Below are 19,495 nucleotides of genomic sequence, written 5' to 3'. Positions count from 1 at the left end.
TGCAATAAGTAGTGCACAGACAGTCGCTATCATTACTTCACATTCTAATGTGTTAATTAATCTTACCTTCAAATGACTCCCTGTACAGGACAATGTTTGGATGTTTCATGTTAGCCAACACAGCAACTTCTCTCCTTGATTCTTCTCTCTCCTTATTTGACATCTTCAGAAGGAAAATAATGATTTTTCAGAATAGAAATACAAAAAGAATGGATCAGGAGTTAACAATAATCACTCACCTTTGAGATGTTAATTTCTTTAATAACATACTGTTGGCCATTTTCTTTAGCTTTGACAAGAAATGCTTTCCCAAAGGATCCTTCTCCAATCTTTCGCACTTTAATATATTTATCCATAGTTATCTTCTTAAGGCATCCTTTCTTGAGTACTAGGGAAAAAAAGCCCCACAGAACAAATTTAGTTAGCTGTACTTCGTCATCTAGCTTGCTAGGTCACGTTACATTCAATCCATTTGTCTCCTCAGTCGCATCACATGCTTTGTAGATTTTCTGTAAACCATCTACTCCTAGTCTCAATTTTATTTTGGTACAGTTGGCTCAGCTGGTATAGAAAACAGGCTGCATTGCTAAAACCAGCAACCCGCTTTAATCATTCAACTTGACAGACAGTATAAAGTAAAAAGATGCATTTCACCTTTAAATAAGGCACACAGTCAGTGCCACAACTTCTGTTTCAGCTAGCACACAATCATCATATAGAGCTATTGCACCTCGTTAACAATCTTTCATTCACCTTTACATAGAAGAACTACAACAGTGTGTGTGGGGAATCCCTACATGTTGTTTCTAAAGAAGCACTAAATCTAGTATTTTGGAAGTTAGTCACGATAATGAAGCCAAAAAATGGACTGAATTCAAAAGAACCCCCTCAAGTTTAGAATAATTATTTAACATGTGACCTTAATTCTGAAATGGAACAGGTTTTTTTGCCTCAAAGTACAAAAAGTGTAGTGTGAAGTTCCACTTACCCAGTATTAACACCAATATTCTCTTTTGGGCAATGGTTAAACATAGCAGGCAGGACATAATTTTAACTTCACATGGTTTTACTACATTCTCTTTCTATCCCTGCTTTGTTTATGACATAACCTATGCTGTACTACAGCTAAGCCAGCTGCATTAGGCATAGCTTTGGGCTCCTACTGCACGCTACTCTATTCAAATACAAACCATCAATAAGCAGCCTGTGGGCGAGAAGGTACAGTTCAAAGAGGGTTTATAATTTTGCGCGAGTTAGATGGCTTATTTTTACGCATGGCATGGCAGATACGAGTCTTGAGAAAGGACATCAGCGCTGATAGGGCGTTGGCTTTTCGAGCCCTGAGCAAGAAGTCATTTTGTCCATCACCGACATTCACAAGAGCGGCTTGTGCTGCGGAGCATAAGTCATACCCCCGAGACAACCCGACCGACCGCTGGGCGCAGAGAAAGTGAGGCGACAAACCTGAACCACACGGCCAGGCTGCAGCTGGGCAGACGGAAAGCGGCACAGCGCAGTGCCCGCCAGCCCCAGCCCGGCGGCAGGACAGGCCTTGGCCGGGCCCCGCCAGGCCGCCACCCCCACACAGCTGGGCAAGACTAGCACCAGGGCGAAGGACCAGGAACACCCTGCCCCGGGGCGACCGAGAGAGGCGAGAGGCGACCCGTCACCCGGCCTGGCCCCACGCCCCGCAAGCCCCCTCCCCACTCCGGCCATACCTCCGGAGCTGCCACGGCCGCACCACGAACGCTCACACCCGCCACGGGCCCGCCCCCTCAGGCCTTATTGGCGGGCCGGCCCCGCAGCTCAGCCCCCATTGGGCGGCCTGCCCCAAGGCGGGGCGGCGGGCCCGCCTGACCGCCCTTCCCGCGGTAGCGGCATTTCACCCTGGCAACGCGCACCCACAGGTCGGGTTGACGGGCGGGGCCTGCCGGCGGCCGCGCCACGAGGCGGGGCGGGCGTCGGCGTGTGCTTGCGTTCGGGGGGAAAACGGAAGCAGCTGTAAACCTCTCCCGGGCCAACCATGACCCGCAAGACCGCGCAGCCTCGATACAGCGGTACGTGTCTTCCCGGGGACCTCACCGGGGCGGGATGCGTGGCGGACTTACTCGGGAGGGCCGGGGCACCCGCGGCCAGTGTGGCTCCTCCGCTCCCCAGTCAGACTGCGTGTTAACGGCATGTGCGAGTAACGGCTTGTGATTCACAACGATCCCTTTCAGTCTGATTGGCTTGATACGTTGCCCTGTGCACACACTACGAAGCACTGTTCGGTCTTGTTAGAATCCTAGAATGGTTTGGGTTAGACGGGACCTGAAAGATCATCTGGTTCCAATCCCCCTGCCACGAGCAGGGACACCTTTCACTAGACCAAGTTGCTCCAAGCCCCGTCCAACCTGGCCTTGAACACTGCCACGGATGGGGCTGCCACAGCTTCTCTGGGCACCCTGTGCCAGTGTCTCACCACCCTCGCAGTGAAGAATTTCTTCCTAAAGTCTCCCCTCTCTCCATTTAAAGCCATTCCCCCTTGTCCTGTCACTACATGCTCTTGAAAAAAAACCCTCTCCAGATTTCTTGTAGGCCCCCTTTAGGTGCTGGAAGGCTGCTATAGCTCTGCCCTGAGCCTTTTCTTCTCCAGGCTGTACAAGCCCAACTCTCTCAGCCTGCCTCCATAGCAGAGGTACTCCAGCCCTCTGAGCATGTTCACGGCCCTCTGGATTCGCTCGAGCACGTCCACATCCCTCCTGTGTTGTTGCCCCAGAGCTGAACGCAGCACTGCAGGGGTGGTCTCACGAGAGCAGAGGGGCAGAATCACACACCTGCAGATATTCCATCATGTTTCGTTGGAAAAAAAAACAACCAAAAACCAAACCACCGAACCTACCACGGTATTTTACTGGAAGCTCTGTTCTGTCGAGCTACGTCCAGTAAACTCCTTACTGGCCTCAGTATCTCGGCAGGCACTGAAACGCCTCACGCCCGCCTCACTCCGGTAGACAGCACGCAAGAGTTACGTGCTCGGCCGCGATCTGCAGACAAACACCACTTTAAGCTCTTGTGGCCCTACAGTCACGTAGCGCCCGTGAAATTCAGACGCTTGTGGGTTTATCCCGAAGCCGAACGGCGCGGCGACGCACGGCGGGCGCCTTCCCCCCGCTCTGACGCCTGCGGGACTCCTCCCTCCCCCCCCCCCCAGCGGCGAGCGGTAACCTGCGCCCGTGCCCGCCTCGCGCGCGGCGGCCCCCGCTTCGCCTCGCCGAGCGCGCGGCTAACGTCCGCTCCCCTCCGCGACCGCCGCCGAGAAGCCACGCCCCTCCGCGCGCGCGCGTGCGGGCGAGCTAGCGCCCCGTGAGGGAACCGGAAGTGGCGGCGGTGACGCGCGTGCGCGGCAGGAAGCCCCGCCCCCCGGCCGAGGGGGCGGGGCCGGCTGCCGGAGCGACCGTTGGGGCCGGGGTCCTAGCCGGCGTCCGCGGCGTCTCCGCCCCGCCGCCGCGGGAGGATGAGCCAGCGCCTCCCCGGGGAGCAGCAGGCGGCGCCGCTGGGACAGGTAGGGGCGGGGCGGACTCGGCTTGGCTTTCGCCTCCTCGCGGCGTGACGGCAGGGGCCGCGGGCGGGCCCGTCGGTCACTGCCCATGGCTGTCGGGGCGAGCGCGGCTCAGGTGGTGGCTCTGGCCCGGCCGTGGTGGGCTGGGGGGAGGCGAAAGAAGGGGAGGGAAGAGGAGAGGAAGGGAAAGGAGAAGGCAGCCCCCACTGCACGGCCCGCCCGCGGGTGACTGTTGCGCCCTGGCCAGCGAGACCGCCTCGTCCTGCGGCCGGGAGGCGGGAAGGGGCAGAAATGGCGGTTCCTCGTGGACCTTCACTATAATCTGCCCTCCTCCGAAACGGGAAGGGCCGGGTGAGGGGCAGTTCCCCGCATGTTTACACAGCGCGCGGTCTCTTGTCACCTGATTTCGGTGCTCTTCTGTGTTGCTCTTATTCGCATAAACTGAGGTGCTCTGCAACTTCGAAGATCCAGAGTCTCCTCCTCATGTAAACAGTGTTAGAAGTATTAATTCGGCTCAAGCTGCTGCTCGCTCCACGTTGGCTCACAGGTTTGGTTACTAAGGCTGCTGTTATGCAAGGGAGGGAGGTAATGGGCTCCTCTTGGAGCCTCTTAATTAAATGAGAGGGTGCGGGTCAGCGAGGTTGGAACTGAAGATTGAGTTTGTTCATGTTATCCTCCCTACTTATCCAAAATCCTTCCCTATCCAGAAACGTGGAACAGCCTGCAAACCAAATATGTATCAATTCTCACCTGAAATGAACAGCTACAAGTGTGACAGTGGAAAATCATGTGAAATAATGTCGAATAGTAAATTTGTTGTGTCACACTTTAAAGTAGTAAACTACGTAAAACAAGGCCTTAAAAATAACTGAAAGCAAATTAAAAATGTTTCTGGTGCTAAACCCTTAGAATATACGCTTAAAAATCTTCTTGGAAAAATATCCCTATATGGTAATCATTTGGGGTTTAGGACTTGCACCTCCTTTTTAAGGTTGTGGGACCTCAGAGGTTCATGGTGCAGAGTTTGTGAAAGAAGTGAAGTTTGTTATTGTCAAGTGTTTTGGTGCTTTTTGCTTTCAGATGCCTTTCTTGGTGGACCTTTGAAGGGTTGTCTGTTCTGTATCCCTAGGCAACATAGATGCTGCTTTGCAAAAACATCTATTTGAGTGAAGGACACGTTGGCATGACAGATTTGAAAGCAGATAGTTATCAATACTGTTTCTTTATTTAAGGTAACTTCAATATGCAGCAAAATAAAATTGAAAGAAGTTGTGCATTATAGGAGACATACCTTTGTGAAGTAAAATAAGCCCTTAGAGAACTCACCAACTATTGCTATCATTTTGCTTCAAAGATAAGTCTTTCACTGGCTAACTGCTTTAGATTTGATGTCTCTTTGATTGGCAAGCAGCTGTAAACTTGATGCACAGTACTTGTAAGTTGTCAAAATGGAAAGCAGCTCTGCTCTGGGAAAGCTTCAGTTAGCTTGGAACTCACAGCTTGAAATAAAATTACTTTGTATCTGTCTGCAACACCTGGGAAAATAAAAGGTATATAGTGTCTAGAAAACCCGACCTTGATCCTTCTTTGCTTCTGTTTAGTATTGGTATGTCAGCCCTGAAAGTTCTTTGCCTGACAATAGTAGATGTCATGCATAATGTGTATTGCACTATTTCTAGAATACGTTTTCCTTATTCTATGATTCCCAAGGCTGGTTTTGCCCAAATCTTTACAGCATCCTCTCTGTGAGTGGTTTACAGTACCGTTGTTCTCTCTGTGTATCCCTTGCATACTTGCAAGTTAAAGTAATCTTGGGGTAAATCCCTTCTCTCTCTCTCTCTCTTGCTTAATATTGGCTTGTGGTAAGAGCAAGCCTATCCAAATCCTCAACTGGGAAAGACACTTGAAGCTATTGATCTTTGCTTTTCATTACTACATTGCTCTGAGCCGCTTTATGAGTGTGCCTGCATCTTTCTATTGTGACTGTTTGGACTTCGTCTTCCACACAATGTTTGTCACAAACTGATGTTTCAGTAACCTGCAAGTGACAATGTGCTGTGCACTGGTTATTCTGTGAACAGTTGTGTCTAGCTGCGTAATATGTATTCTCTCTTTCACTGAATATACACTTTGGCTTTTTTTTTCTCTCACGCTTTGCTTTGGGGGCTGTCTATGTGTTTGTGTGTTTTAGCTTGGTATTTGAACAGCAGAGTTGCATTTTTTGAACATAAGCACTAAAGCTGGGACAACTGTTCTTTGCAAAAAGCATTCTAGGAACATTGAGATTTTTTTTTTCCCTTCCCCTTATTTAAGTGACTTCATATGCATCTGGCTAGATGTTGCTGTGCAGATCAAGTTTTCAGGGTAAAGTCTTACAATAATTTGGCAGTAGGGATGTTTCTAACTAGGTCACAATACAAATGTTGAAAATAAGCTCTACTGTTGGAGAGATTTGTGCCAGAAATGATGGTGCCAATGTGAGTTCTTCGAAAAGTCAATTTGCTAGTTCTCAGACTCTAGGTTGCATGTTCCTAAACTTCTTGCTTTGGCACCTCCTTGACAGCAGCAGTAACCTAGTAATCTCTGAAGGTGGTCAGCAGTGGCAGTGATCATGCATGTGAAATTGCTTATACAGCCTCCGTGCTCATTTTCCCCAAACTAAGATTTCAACTTTAGACCTGTGTCCTCTGAGAGCATGTTCTCACTGCTGTGCTTCCAGTGTCAGTCTTTGCCTTCTGTCATTACCTGAAGGTACAGGTTTTGTGTTGGCTGACTCCTTAAAGCTGTTCAGCTGTCAGGCCATCTTTATAGCTGTGCTCAAGAATGAGGTATGCAGCTCCACGCTCTGCTACACAGTACTTCCTGCTTGCTTATATGTCAGGCTCTGGTAACTGAAGATGCCTCAGAATATTAGAAAGTTGATAATCATAAATTTTTATAGGTGTTGAACTTGAAACTTGTCTTTGAGTTTTGGAAGCCTTTGTAAATTATTTGAGAGAATAATGTTTAGGCAAAACAATGCTCATTTAGATTGATTCTGGAAGAGGGTTGTGAACAGACTGTAAAAATAATATGATCCGCTTTAAAAAGATAGAAACTGAAAAACTCTAAATGTTGAGATAGTGGTTACACTTAATGATCTGATAATATCTGTTAGTATTAGAGAGAAGAGAGTTGACAAAGTAAGTCCTCAGCTTCCTGGAATCCTGTCTAGGATTCTAGACAAAGCTGTTAAAATAGTTGTAAATCTGCTTACATCTGAAGTGTCCTTATTTTTTTGTACTATGTAATAAGTGATCTTGAATGTGTATTCCTGAAAATTAATGGAAAGAAGAGGCTTTATAACTTCACGGTGGGTACCAGTGGTTATTTTTAATGACTTGCAGAGAGTCTAGTCAATGATTTCCCCTTGAACTTCCTAGACATTGAGCTTTTTTGTTTGTTAAGCATTTTGATTAGGCTTTCCAATTACAGGAGTAGACTCCATGGGAGGGCAAGGAGAAACAGTCAAGGAAAAAGCTCAGTCCTAAAGCACAGACACTTTGATAAAAATAACCTTTTTAATTTGTTTCTTGTTTTTGGTATATTTAGATAAATTTCTCTAAAGAGCTCATGAAAGAGGAGATACTCAAATGTGCATTTTGTGTGTTCATACTGCAGTACAGTAATGAAGAAGAATAATAATGAAGAAACATTTCCTAATTGAAATAGTAAAAATGAAATGTCGCTTCAGTAATTTGTTTAAATTACAGATGGGTCATCTCAGTAGCTCTAATATTTTGACATACTGACAGTTAAAATTCAAGTACTCTTTTCCCTGAAAGACAAGTTGGTGTTTGAGTTCCTTCTGCTCTTATCTCCAAATTAGCGTTCTCTGCCAGATTTGTTGTTTTTTGATGTGTTATCTGCAGTTCTTGATTTATTGCAGCTTTCCCCCTGAGGTTTCTGCTATTAATTTGTTTCGTGTACGTGTTGGAGGGAAAAAAAGTAGTTCTCAGTATGTTTCTAAACATGCTCATTTTCTGATTCTGAAAACTGAATCTACAAGTTTCCAAGGGGGGTCTCTCTAGGAAAGAAAACTGAAGACTTTTAAAATTATTATTTGACTTTTTGCTGCTTGTCTTACAGAAAACTTCTATTCTCATACGGAAAACTACAAGAATGACTAAATACTTAAAATTATTATCAGTTTTATAGACTTACCAGTTTTATTCTCTTTTCGTGCCAAGACATGAATATTCCTTTAACTTAGGCAACATAGCTTATAAGACTGGAGAACACTCAAGGAGACCTAACAACCTGTGCACAGAGTATTCATGTTATTACCATAGTTATAAAAATCTCAATGTTTATTCCTTTCTAACAAACTTTAAGAAAAAATTTTTGTTCTTTGGATAGGTAGAGGATGGGTTATTTGTAATAAGTTTGATCTGTGAACCCAGTGAACTGGCCTTGTCTCTGTGTAAGTTATCTGACTTTCTGGTGTGCTCTGTTAGCTAGAAGCCTTTTAGGAAAGTATCAATGAATCTTTGTTCTGTAATTTTCAAAATTTAAAATCTCCCACAAAGCCACGTTCTTTTTGCCGCATAAAATAGCCACCTTGTTTCTTGCTTTCAACTTGATACCACTATTTAACAGTAATAATGTCCCTCCAGACTCTCCTGCCAGAAACTTGTCTACCATTTGTAGACTTTGACAAAGTACACATCATTTTAGAAGTTCCATTTGCCAAACAGCCAACTAGGTTTTACAGCTGGAGAGAAGAATATTCAAGTGAAAGGAACTTCTGTGCATTCAGAACTGCTCACACACTTGGTGTAGTGAATGCTTCACTTTGGTGGTGGTTGTACATCTTCGTATATCATTGCCTTTTGTTTGTTTGTTGTAAGTGGTAATGTTTTTGTTAATGACTTGTTTCTGGTTTTTAATAATCTTATTTATTAACATCAGAGGTTCACAGGTCTCTCCACATATTTATTTATTTATTTATTTATTTATTTTTATTTCATCCTTTGAAGATGACCAGGATGGCAATCAGTAACAGTTGGATATGCTGTTTTTACAAAGATGTGGTGGCTTATGTCTAGTCCAGCCAAGAAGGTCAGCCATGAGCCAGGACCAGGTGTTGACTGCAGATCACTTCAGTCCTTCCTCATCTTGCTGTCTTACACACTGCTGCTCAAGAGGATCCAGAGCAGGCCTATTGTCAGGGTTCCTAGCCTTCAAGTTGGGATACTTGTGCTCTACATAGCACATCTGTCCATTTATCTGTTTGTTACACATATCAAGGAGAGCCTCCAGCCTTTCTTAGTTTTTGGTGGCCGAAGATTTGTCCTTTCTGACCAGAGTACAACGAATGAGTACCTCATTAGCTGGTATTTCCTTCACTTCCTTGAAGTTGAAAAATCGGCAGTAGGGTGAGTAAGTAAGCAGGAACCACCAGGGGTCCCCACAGGATTTCATAAGCAGTGCTCCTGTGCCTGTGCTGTGTTTTGGAGAGCTCTACAGGATTTTTTTTCTTGATCTCAGGGGCTTTAGTGTGTTCATAAAGAAATTGGAATTCAGTGCAAGGACTGAATTGTCCTTAAAAATCTGTGATAGCTGCTGTTATCGAGAAGATGCTTAGAGCTAAACTGGGGATAATGGTGCTTTTTCAGGTTATAGTTCAACAATCCTGAATTACAGTTTTGCTTATCAAGAATGAATGCTTTTCATGTGCTCTTTTTGCTGGAGTCTGCTCTCATATGCTCTTTGTCTTGGCTCTTTTCTGTGATGCTCTCATTTCCTTTATATTAAATTCTTTTTCATTCCTTGAGTACTTTCAGATCATTCAGATGCAAAGGCCTTGAACTTGAATGAAATTATCTGAAAGATACCCGGTTCAGGTGTGACCCTGAACTTAGGAATCTGTGCACATAGCTAAGGACCTGTTCAGTGCATTTCTCTGAAAAGGTAAAGAACATTAAAGCAAAAAAAGACTTCTGGTTGTTCTCATGGTGTGTAAAAGCTTTGCTCCATTGTTTGTATAACCCTCAGATGACTGCAACGCAAGTCCACATTAAAAAGGAAAAAAATCTTTAAAAAATTGCAAAGAGAAGGTTGCGCACTGTTGCTGTGTCTTTTCATCAAACAGAAAATGAGCATCATTGGCGAAAGACTCCACAGACAAAAATTACATTGTGTACAACAGAACCTACAGTCATAGTTCCCGCCCCTCAAAAGAAGAGTATGGGTTTTACCTTTCAGTTGTCTCAAGAAATCTGCGTGTTACTCTTACCTGAATATGATCACAGAAGGAATATCATAGATTTTGTTGCTAAGGGGACTCTCCATCTTTTCTTTCCTGCAGTTAATATTTGCAGCTATAGTTATGTAGTAGTTTCTAAACTAATGGGTCAGTACATAAAGGGTTCCTGCGCATAAATACATATGTGTATTTTAGGCTTGCTCTGAAGTGGCAGCCGTGGACACAGTTGTTTACCATGACTTGGCTGGGAATCATTACTTGCCCATAAAGCTTAAGCTTTTGAATTGTATTTGCTTTTATATTTAGTTCAGGTTCATCCTAAGGGATTATGTTCTTAGCTTTTTTCTTTTTTTACTCCTAAATTCTTGACTAAAACCCCTTAAAGACATTGCCACTCTTGTAGCTACCTATTGCCGTGCCTGTGTGCACTTCAACTCTAATGGTAGAGTTTTTTCTGATGTATCAATACATGAAGTTAGTTTAGTAAGTTTAAATCTGAGTTTTCAGCGAGTCCAGCCAGTTTTGATTGAAAGCAATTAAGAAGTATTCACATTAGTAACTTGAATATGAAAGAAACACTCCCATCAGGTAGGCTAATTTCTTTGTGCCAGGTGGCATAAGTCTTCAGCCGCTACAAATGCGGGTAGCCATGGTTAAGACATTTTAGAGAACAGAGATGAAGTAGTTTTGAATACTTCATGCAAACTAAAGTCAGTACCCTTAATGTTTGGAATCATATGACTAAAAGCATGAGTTCAGTATTCATCCTGTAATTAGGCTGGCAGTTTCTGTTTTTTCCTTTTTTTTTCTTTTAAGCTGAGAAGATTAAAAAGTGCTATCAAAAATGGGTGTTTATTGTTGATTCTGCTTTGGTGAAGATCAGATATAGTGGTGATATTCTGTATTGGTATGTATTGTAATAGTAAAAAACCCTTCAGACTTTTGTTACATTGTATTAATTTTTTATAACTGAGAGCGGTAAGATTCAGTAGAATCTAGAAAGTAGATATGAATACGGTTTTAAAGCTAAGATTGTCTTTGTGCTTTACAAGTATTATCTTTTAATGTAGTTTTGTCTGTGTTTCTGTGCTTGTCCTTCCTTTCTTTCTTGTTTAAATAATACTTCAGTATGTATGTCTTTCCTCCATGAAATGTGATTTTATTTTAGGAGTAGCTGTGCATGGAACTAAACTAAGCTTTACCTATGTATATTTTTGGAAACTAACTTTTTATCTTCTATTCCAAGAGAAGCTGCTACATAAACTCAAATAGATTTTTTAACTCAAATAGCTAGCTTCAGTTAACTGCCAGTGCTCCTTTGTGACTTTGTTTTTCTGAATATAAACTAAAAGTTGGCCAAGATTCTTGGTCATCTCATTAAATGAGTGCAGTAAGAGTAGTCCTGTTCTTGAAACTAGTTTAGTTTTGGATAAGGTTTTTTTGAATGCTACAGTATATTTATTTTTGTGAGGTTAGCATATGCATTCCCTCATTCTTAAACAGTTTGGGTTCTTGAGTGTCCTTAACAATTTTAGTTAAGGACACTCTAAGCTGATTTGAGAAAGTTGAGGAAAGCTGCTATTTCACTCATCCTCCCTTCTGTATTTGAAGTGTAAGATTTTTTTTCAGCCTTTTTATGAAGTAGTTTCCTACTGACCTAAAAATTACAGTGAGAAATTCCTCACAATTCATTCACCCCTTTTCCAAACTTGAAGTTTGGAAGGTGAGTGATGTTCTCATCTTGCTTAACTATCTTGACAGGAAAAATAAATAAATGGAGGCTACATATGCTGGGTCGCCGATGAAAATGGGAATGTAATTTTGACACTGGCGAGCCTAAGGTTAAAAAAGTAGCCACAACATGGTCTTTGTTTTAAAATGGTTGTAAAAGTCGGATCATTTCTAGCTCGACATTTTTTTCTGAAGAACAGGCTTATTTAAAAAATAGAAATTATGACATTGCACTATTTTAGGTTAACATAATATGGGAGGTTTGGAATTAAGCATTCAAAGCCTCTTCACTGCTTCCATCTTTTGGGCAGTCGTTCTGACATATTTCCATATATGGGATATATGTTAAAATTTTATTTGAGGTGCGGGTGGGGAATGTTTCTGTCATATTATTTACCTGTTTTTAAAGTGTGTTGTAGTTGGATACTTCTTTTAATGAGATGATGTATATAGAATTCCTGACTATTTTATAACAGATAATCACTTTTGAAGGTTCTTACCAGTTAAAATGTTTAAAATCCTGTAATTAAAAAAAAAAAAAAAAAAATCAGGAAATTACTTTTCTGTTGCTATCACTGCATTTCCTCTACTGTAGAACACATTCTTAATTGTGAAGATTGTATTCTTAATTTTGATTGCATCTGCTTTTTTGTCTGCTTAACATTTCTCTCCAAGTGCTGTCCTAGATTAGGTTTTGCAGGAAGGTCAGTTACTACTGAACAGAAAAATTGAATATTATGCTGACTTTTGGGTTTCTCAAGATTCTTCTCAGTTTTGCTTGGTTGGTTTGATTTACTTTCTACTATTTAAATCAGATTTGTAATCTGGAGGAGTACTTTTAAGTTTTCACTTCACCTCCCTCCTGGGGAAATAACAAACTTGAGATGCTTGTGTTTCCTGCCACTCCTTTGAGATACAGAGAAGTGTTTTTATGGACAACAGAGCACATATCCAAGATCTACAGATTAGTCAGATCGCCTGACAACAAACATACTGTAAATCAGACTTCTTACTGTCCTACACCTGTGTTCTCCAGAGACATTTCTCTACACTGGAAGTGGTTCCCTCAGCTGACTTGCTTCTCTGCTTGACCTTTTATTTGTAGAGCTTCAAAAATAAGCAGGATCTTTGGTGTTTGAGAGCAGAAAAGTGCCCGAGGTACTAGACTGTGCAGAAAACTGCAATAGCCTTATATGCTTTCTCTGCTATTTAAGTAGCTGTTTCTGTGCCATTCTCCTTTACCAATGTAGTTCCTGCCTGCACTGTATTTAATTATATCTTTCACAATTTGATATACCTGTATGCTTATGCTTATTTCTTCCCTTTACCTAGTCGTAACAGGTAACAGTCATAACATGCTGCTTTAGCTGCCTGTTCTTTAGGTTTGTGGGGTTGTTTTGTTTTTGGTGTGGGTGTGTTTGTGTTTTGTGGGTTTTTTGTGTTGTTTTTTTTTTTTTACTTTTGTTTAGTGCCAGAGGCTTCTCTGTTAACTCGCTTATGTAGAAGAGTTTTGAGGGGTCAGGACATCCTGGAAATACCTAAGTAAGGGAAGCGTGGCAGGTTCGTTGTGCCTTTTTCACTTCACAGTCTTTTCATAGAAGATTTGGGTATGTGAGTTTAGTCAGATTCCTTCCCTTTTTCCAGAGCTTCCTGAATATTGCTTAGATTTTCTTTTTTAATTCTTACAGCGCGTTACTTCAATATGTTTGGATTTGTTTGGGTTTATTTATTTATTTATTTCCCCAAATATAATCTGAAGCATTTTTGAGTTGGTTTTCTGAGGTGTCTGAACTGGACGCTGTATCAGAACTATGATACTTGGCAGAAAAAAGTTAAAGGTAATATCTTTAATGTTCTCATTAATCCTTTGTAACGTCTCTTGAATGTTTATGTAGCATAGGTTGGGGGGGGAAGAAAAGGTTTATTACTTAAATATTTACTGTAAGTAGTGTTTGTTGGGAATCTGGTGTAAGACTCTTGGTTTGCTTTTTCAGGGTATTGAGTTTGGCTAGCATTCAGCCAGTACCTTTTTTCCCCGTTTGCAATTTCTCTTGCATAACTTCCATCTTTCCCCACTTTTGCCTTTTAGTGCCTGTTTGGATAGGGCAGGGAATCTGTGGAATGAATCTGACATAAAATGGCTACTTAGTTGGCTACTTAGTTCTCTCTTCACTACTCCATAAGCATTTGGGCAGGTTCTCTCTTATGAGTGCGCTGTTCCAGTATCCACAAAGGATAATCTGCACCAGAGTGGATCGGGAACGATACTGGTTCTCTTCTGCCTGTTATAGCCATAGAAAAAGCATTTTCCTGGCGCTTCCTTTTATTTACTATCACTGTTCTCAACAGTCTGTTTCTGAGTAGGAGTCTACTCTTTGTGTCCACATCACTCCATTTCCTTCACTCAAGTGAGGCAGATCTCTCACCTGCTTACAATATCTTAAGGTCGCATGAGCATACACTTTAAATTATCGTGAATGTTTTATGCAGCTGAAGAGAGTGCACTCCTAATGTTGTGTCCTAGTTTGTTAAACAAACCCTCTTCCTAAAGGCATACAGGGAAATTTGTTGTATGTTGATGTAAGCTGCGTCGTCCCCCCCATTATTAGCAGGTAGTGCTGTACAGATCGGTGACTGACATGCTCTCAAGAAGTAAACTTCTAGTCCTATATGAAGCTTTTTGAACAGTTAATATTCTCATGGTCTTAGTTTCCTGCATTCCTGCCATTGCTGCATACTGTTGTAAGGTGGTGTAACATCGTGTCAGGTATGAAGCAGTTGGGGTACTTTCTGGGAATGCAGAGAATGAACGTACAGTTCTTAATAATCTTGGTTAGGGTCCTCAAAATGAATGGTTTTGGTAGAAGGCTCCAGACAGACCTTCTAGCAGCCTTCCAGTACCTAAAGGAGACCTACAAAAGAGGTGGTAAGGGGCTTTTTACAAAGGCATATGGTGACAGGGCAAGGGGGAATGGCTTTAAACTGAAAGAGGGGAGATTTGAATTAGATGCTAGGAAGAAGGTCTTTAACTGTGAGGGTGGTGAGACACTGGCAGTGTTAAAGGCCAGGTTGGACAGGGCTTAGAGCAACCTGTTCTAGTGGAAGGTGTCCCTGCCTGCGGCTGGGAGGTTGGAATTAGATGATCTTTAAGGAACCTTCCAACCCAAACCATTCTGTGTTACAACTTTTTCTTGATTGTTGGAGAGGTCTGTCAGCCGCAATATTTCTGCAGCAGGATACATGTAGTGTTTCGAAACAAGAGAAGGCCTGTAGTGTCGTGCCTGTTGTGTAAGTGGAGGCATGTGTGTGCCAGAGGAGTTGGCATGTGGAATCATGTTTGTGGAGACATGATGCAGGGATTCTTCACGATATGCTTGTTATGGCTTGGACAGTCTGTTGGGTTTGTTTGTCAATTACTAATTGATGAAACTTTCCCTTCTGCTGTAGCCCACTCTGAAAGCATTTTCTCAGTTATTGGAGGATTTCATATCTGTAATCCACTGCTGTGACATTTATTTAAAGTGATTTAAAAGACATCCAAAGGGAGAGTTATTTCGCTTATTCTGAATAGCAGGTTTGCAGTAAGATTAACTGTAGAGTTTAATATAAAGAAAATTGGATCTTCTTTTGAGAAAAGACATTTACAATGTTCCAACTTTATACTCCAATAAATATTTCTGCTGAGACTATTACAGGTAAATGTCTTTATTAGATGAAAAAACTGTATGTGACTTCCAAACTTGGTACAGTAATTAAAGACTAAGCAGACTTTAGCCATGCCCTCAGTATGCATCAAATATAACAAGAAATCAGTAATACTGAAACTGAAATACTTTTGCGTTGATAACATTGAGCTAAGGAGAACCCAAGGAGGGGGATAAGGAAGCATCATGGAGTAAAAAATTACTAAAGATTTGTGTAGAATGTTCTCTATATAAGATGTTCTGTATTACTGCTGTGTTTTTTGTAACTTTTACTATTGTGACCTTACTATTTTTCCCTCAAAGCATGAAATAAACTTTTGTTTTATTTGATAGAGACTTCTCAATCCTTTCTGCATATTCAAATAGAAAATAACTAATTTTCTTTGTATAGGTTATAAAGCAGCTAAATGGAGTCTGAACAGCTGTTTCATAGAGGCTACTATCGAAACAGTTACAACAGTATAACTAGTGCAAGCAGCGATGAGGAGCTTTTAGATGGAGCAGGTGTAATTATGGACTTTCAGACTTCGGAAGATGACAACCTCTTGGATGGTGATGCATCGATCGGTAAGTTAGTGTTCATTTCAGCTTAAAATTTTCTCTGTTTCTCTTTTTGTGGTTTTGTGGGGTTTGGTTTTTTTGTTTGTTTTTAATAAACAAAACCAACCCTTTATCATTACTTACTAATGTTTCTCTTTACCTAATCTGTCCTTCAGAGGGATGCTTTAACACTGACAGTGGCTGGACATTTTTCAGTGTGCTTGCCTAATAGTTACATTGTATGGGATGACTTCTGATACAAGGCAGATACTAATTTCTGGCAAATGACAAACCTGCTGTCAAGTAGGGGAAGGATGGCTGTTCTGCAGCTACCTGTCTATTCTTTGGTGCAGCAGGGTTTTGGAAGTCTCACTGTCTTAAATATTTCTTTGGGGCAGAAATTGTCAGTTTCTTTAAATCATTACTTCTTCTAGAGATAAATCTGTTTCAACTTGATTCAGCTTCAGATCTGTAAAACAGAGGCAAAACTCTTTAGAGGTGATGTTAAAACAACAGATAACACCATATGAGTTGAACTTAAAACTAGGTGAAAGGTTGCAAAGAAAACTTTCTACTGTGAGCACTGATAAATGCACTGAAAAGTAATACAAAGGACAAAGGACTGGGAAGCTCTTCCTCCTTGTCTTTTTTGGGGTTTGTTTTGGGTTTGTTTTTTTGTTTGGGTTTTTTTTTTTGTTAATTAACAAAACAGTTAATGGAGTGAAAGCATTAACATTTTCTTAGCAATGGTCCAAGAGGGGAACAGAAGAAGAGAAAGATACTAATTTCTGCTCAAGACAGTAAACTTGGGTAAATATATACTCTTGTCACTTCCTCTTATTTTGTTTAAAATGAAACTCAGTATCTTGAGCTTTCCTTTTTATCACCCTTTCCTCCCCCATTAACATTCAGTTGCCTTCCTTCTATGCAGGGTCTCTTCCTTCATGCATTTTCCCTTCGCTGTACTTAGCAATTGGATGTTGGCATTGTACTAGATAGTTGCGTCGTATCATTGTAAGCATCCTTCTTGTCTCTATTCCTTCTATCTAAATAGATATATCTTGAATGTGCAGTTATTTAACCTGTATACCAATACAGGTATCAAGAGCAAGGACACCTTAAATCTACATAAAAATGCCTTCTGCCAAATTGCTTAGAGAACACCAGCATGATGAAGTCAAGCATTTAATAATTTGGAAATTACTAAGTGATCAACTGGCTTCCATGTGTAATATTTTGTTCTGAATATCTGGCATCTCTAATAAAGTGACTGCCTTGCTTGTCTAACATAGTATTTGCAACCTGTACTGGAAGTCTGAAGCTACTCTGGTTATCATTTATATAAATCCTCTCCATCACTTCAAGCTTGAAGGAGAAATAAATTTGGAATAAAATAAATAGTTTCTGGCCCTTCTTGTGAAATTAGTTCCGTAAGTTGAGTCCAAACAGACGAGGTGGTGGTTTTGTTTGCACTGCCAAAAGCAATGCTAATTGCTGCACATGCCAGCAGCCCCTCTCTCATTGTTACGCTCAAGTATTAGAATGTGCACTAGAACATAAATATTTAAGATGTAGGCTTTTTTCCTGGAGCCGAATTGTTTGCTAATGTTTTATTTGCTCCAATTCTGGTCACTTGATAAGAGGCAGCAATAGTAATAAGCCCTAAGATTTTGAGTGAACGGTGGTTCACATGTCTGTATGCATGGAAAATATTTTCTTGTAAATCATAGTAAATCTTGTAAATCATAGTAAATATCTTAGCAGTAGCTCAGAATCTGGTGTGAATTTTTATTTCAAGGTGGTAAGAACATAATTCCAAAAAAAGTTTTAAATAAACTTACACGTAAGAGGTGAACAGCTGTGTTTCTCATTCCTTAGGTTTCCACATATGTAAGGTGTTTCTTCTTATGTGTTTTTAAATCAGCAAATTTTATTGACAGGACCAAGCACTTTCTTGTTGGACTGCATGTGTCCTTTTTACAGTCCTCTATTACTTAGCATCAACTGTTTGTTTTGTTTGTTTGTTGTAATTATTATTAAAATACTCATATCCTTTAATCATCTCTTTATTAATGTATTTTGTTCTGTTGAGCCTAAGTACAAATGAATTCACTATACAGAATCTGTCCCACCTCCTGAGGGAGGGCAGACCATCACAGTAACTGGATGATCCCATCTTCCAGGTCCATCTTCCCAGCTTCTCAACACTGCAGGCCCTCCAGAGCGTGATGTGAATGCAGAGGCATTAGGTCTAGCTGTGTGCATTAGCTGGTGAACCCTGCCAAAATCAAGAGCCTTGGTTAAACATATAGTTTGTGGTTTTTAAGTCTGTAGGACTGGAAGAGTTTGTAAGCCTGGTTTCTTAGCAACATGAAGAAAAATGACATTAATGTATCTGTACTTAAAATGATTGTGGAAATGATGTAGTTAAACTGAAAGCTGCATGGCTGCAGAATATAAGGTTGGAGTACAAATGAGCACAGACGAACTTACCCAATCTGGTTAAGTTGCCATGGACAATAATATTCACTGTATTTTTACAGTTTATGTAATAAAATATAGAATTACAGTTGTTGGTTTTTGGTTTTTTGTTTGGGTTTTTTTTTTTTTTTGTTGTTTGGTTTTGTTTTTTTTTTTAAAAGAGACCATGCAATGAGGAGAAAATGAAGGATTAAGAAATTTTTTTTTTCTTCTTTTTTTTTTTTTTGCTAGTGAAAATTGAACCATAAACTGCACATATATTATGCAGATAAAAAGCGAACAATATGGAATTTCTAAAGTAATTGTTGTCTTTCCCCCTCATTCAGAGGGCAGTAGATTAACGGAAGGAGTCTGCTTTTTTCAGTAGGCTTCCTAAGTCCCTTGGCTGTCAGGACAGCAGTTCTATGAAGCCAGCACAGTACTGCCATTCACATTACCACTCGTACTTAAGTACTTAACTGAGGCTTACAAAGCCATTGAGGCTATTACTCAATGGTGAATATGCCTTCTGTTGAAAACATGCGTAAATGGGATAACATTGGGAAAGAACACTAATGATATGTATGCTACTTATCTTCTGTGGGAAAGTCCTTGATACTATATGGGGCCAAACAAGTGACTGTTAACTAAAAATGGTCTTCAGAAAGTCTTATGTAGACTTTTAGGTATCTTTAATATTTAGTTGATAGAGATTTGCGTTTTTAGTCACCTCTGATTAGCAATTTAAGGTGTTTTGTGGAGTTGCATGTGGAGGATTCACCCTTATCTTAAAAAACAATGCTGTACAACAATCTTGTTTCTCTTGACACTATCTGAAAGCATGTATGTGACTTTCCTTTATTGTGTCATATGAGAATACAGAAATTGTGAGTATGTAATATTATATACTAAATACATATATAAATGTGTATAATTATATATATAGTATATCATATGTGTGTTATATTCTCCAATAGCTGTTTTCTTTGCATGAATTCCAGACTTTTAGTGGCAGCATTATGGAGAACGAATAGGTATAATGAAATTGTAAATCCTTTGACTGTAGTGTGTGTGTTAACATGCTAAATAATTAAACTGCTATACATGTGGAGGCTTGAATGGTTTGCACCAAAGCCCTGCCTGGAAGGGATACTACCTGTCAGCTTTGATCAAAACTTGCTTTTGCTGCTTATCCAAGCTAATTTCTTCGTGGTACATAAGTCAGTGTTTTTTCTTGTTAAAGTGCTGTCTAATGAGAAGTATGGTGACAGT

At 41.0% G+C, this 19,495-nt stretch overlaps 2 protein-coding genes across 17 annotated transcripts in view; one reads left to right on the top strand and one right to left on the bottom strand.

The window, feature by feature from the left end:
- Positions 1 to 3,122, bottom strand: part of NEK1 (NIMA related kinase 1) — a 43,952-nt gene extending 40,830 nt beyond the window's left edge. For 5 of the 12 annotated variants that reach the window (XM_030493282.1, XM_030493289.1, XM_030493287.1 and 2 more), the window contains exons 1-3: positions 1,719 to 1,917; positions 240 to 388; positions 67 to 163 (exon numbers count right to left, since the gene is read on the bottom strand). In XM_030493282.1, coding sequence (XP_030349142.1) covers positions 67 to 163; positions 240 to 356 — 214 coding nt within the window. In that variant the 5' untranslated portion in view covers positions 357 to 388; positions 1,719 to 1,917. Of the gene's footprint in view, positions 1 to 66; positions 164 to 239; positions 389 to 1,190; positions 1,611 to 1,718; positions 1,919 to 2,108; positions 2,335 to 2,881 lie in introns of those variants that run through there. The other 7 variants (XM_030493290.1, XM_030493292.1, XM_030493293.1 and 4 more) reach the window with 5 other exon arrangements.
- Positions 3,123 to 3,365: 243 nt separating this feature from the next.
- CLCN3 (chloride voltage-gated channel 3) overlaps positions 3,366 to 19,495 on the top strand; it is a 63,942-nt gene continuing 47,812 nt past the window's right edge. For 2 of the 5 annotated variants that reach the window (XM_030493301.1, XM_030493297.1), the window contains exons 1-2: positions 3,366 to 3,544; positions 15,615 to 15,790. In XM_030493301.1, coding sequence (XP_030349161.1) covers positions 15,631 to 15,790 — 160 coding nt within the window. In that variant the 5' untranslated portion in view covers positions 3,366 to 3,544; positions 15,615 to 15,630. Of the gene's footprint in view, positions 3,545 to 12,257; positions 12,678 to 12,988; positions 13,080 to 15,614; positions 15,791 to 19,495 lie in introns of those variants that run through there. The other 3 variants (XM_030493296.1, XM_030493300.1, XM_030493302.1) reach the window with 3 other exon arrangements.

Source organism: Strigops habroptila, chromosome 7 (assembly GCF_004027225.2).
Source record: "Strigops habroptila isolate Jane chromosome 7, bStrHab1.2.pri, whole genome shotgun sequence".
Lineage (NCBI taxonomy): Eukaryota > Metazoa > Chordata > Aves > Psittaciformes > Psittacidae > Strigops > Strigops habroptila.
Note: the sequence above shows the minus strand (reverse complement) of the source record. Positions and strands in the feature narration are given on the sequence as shown.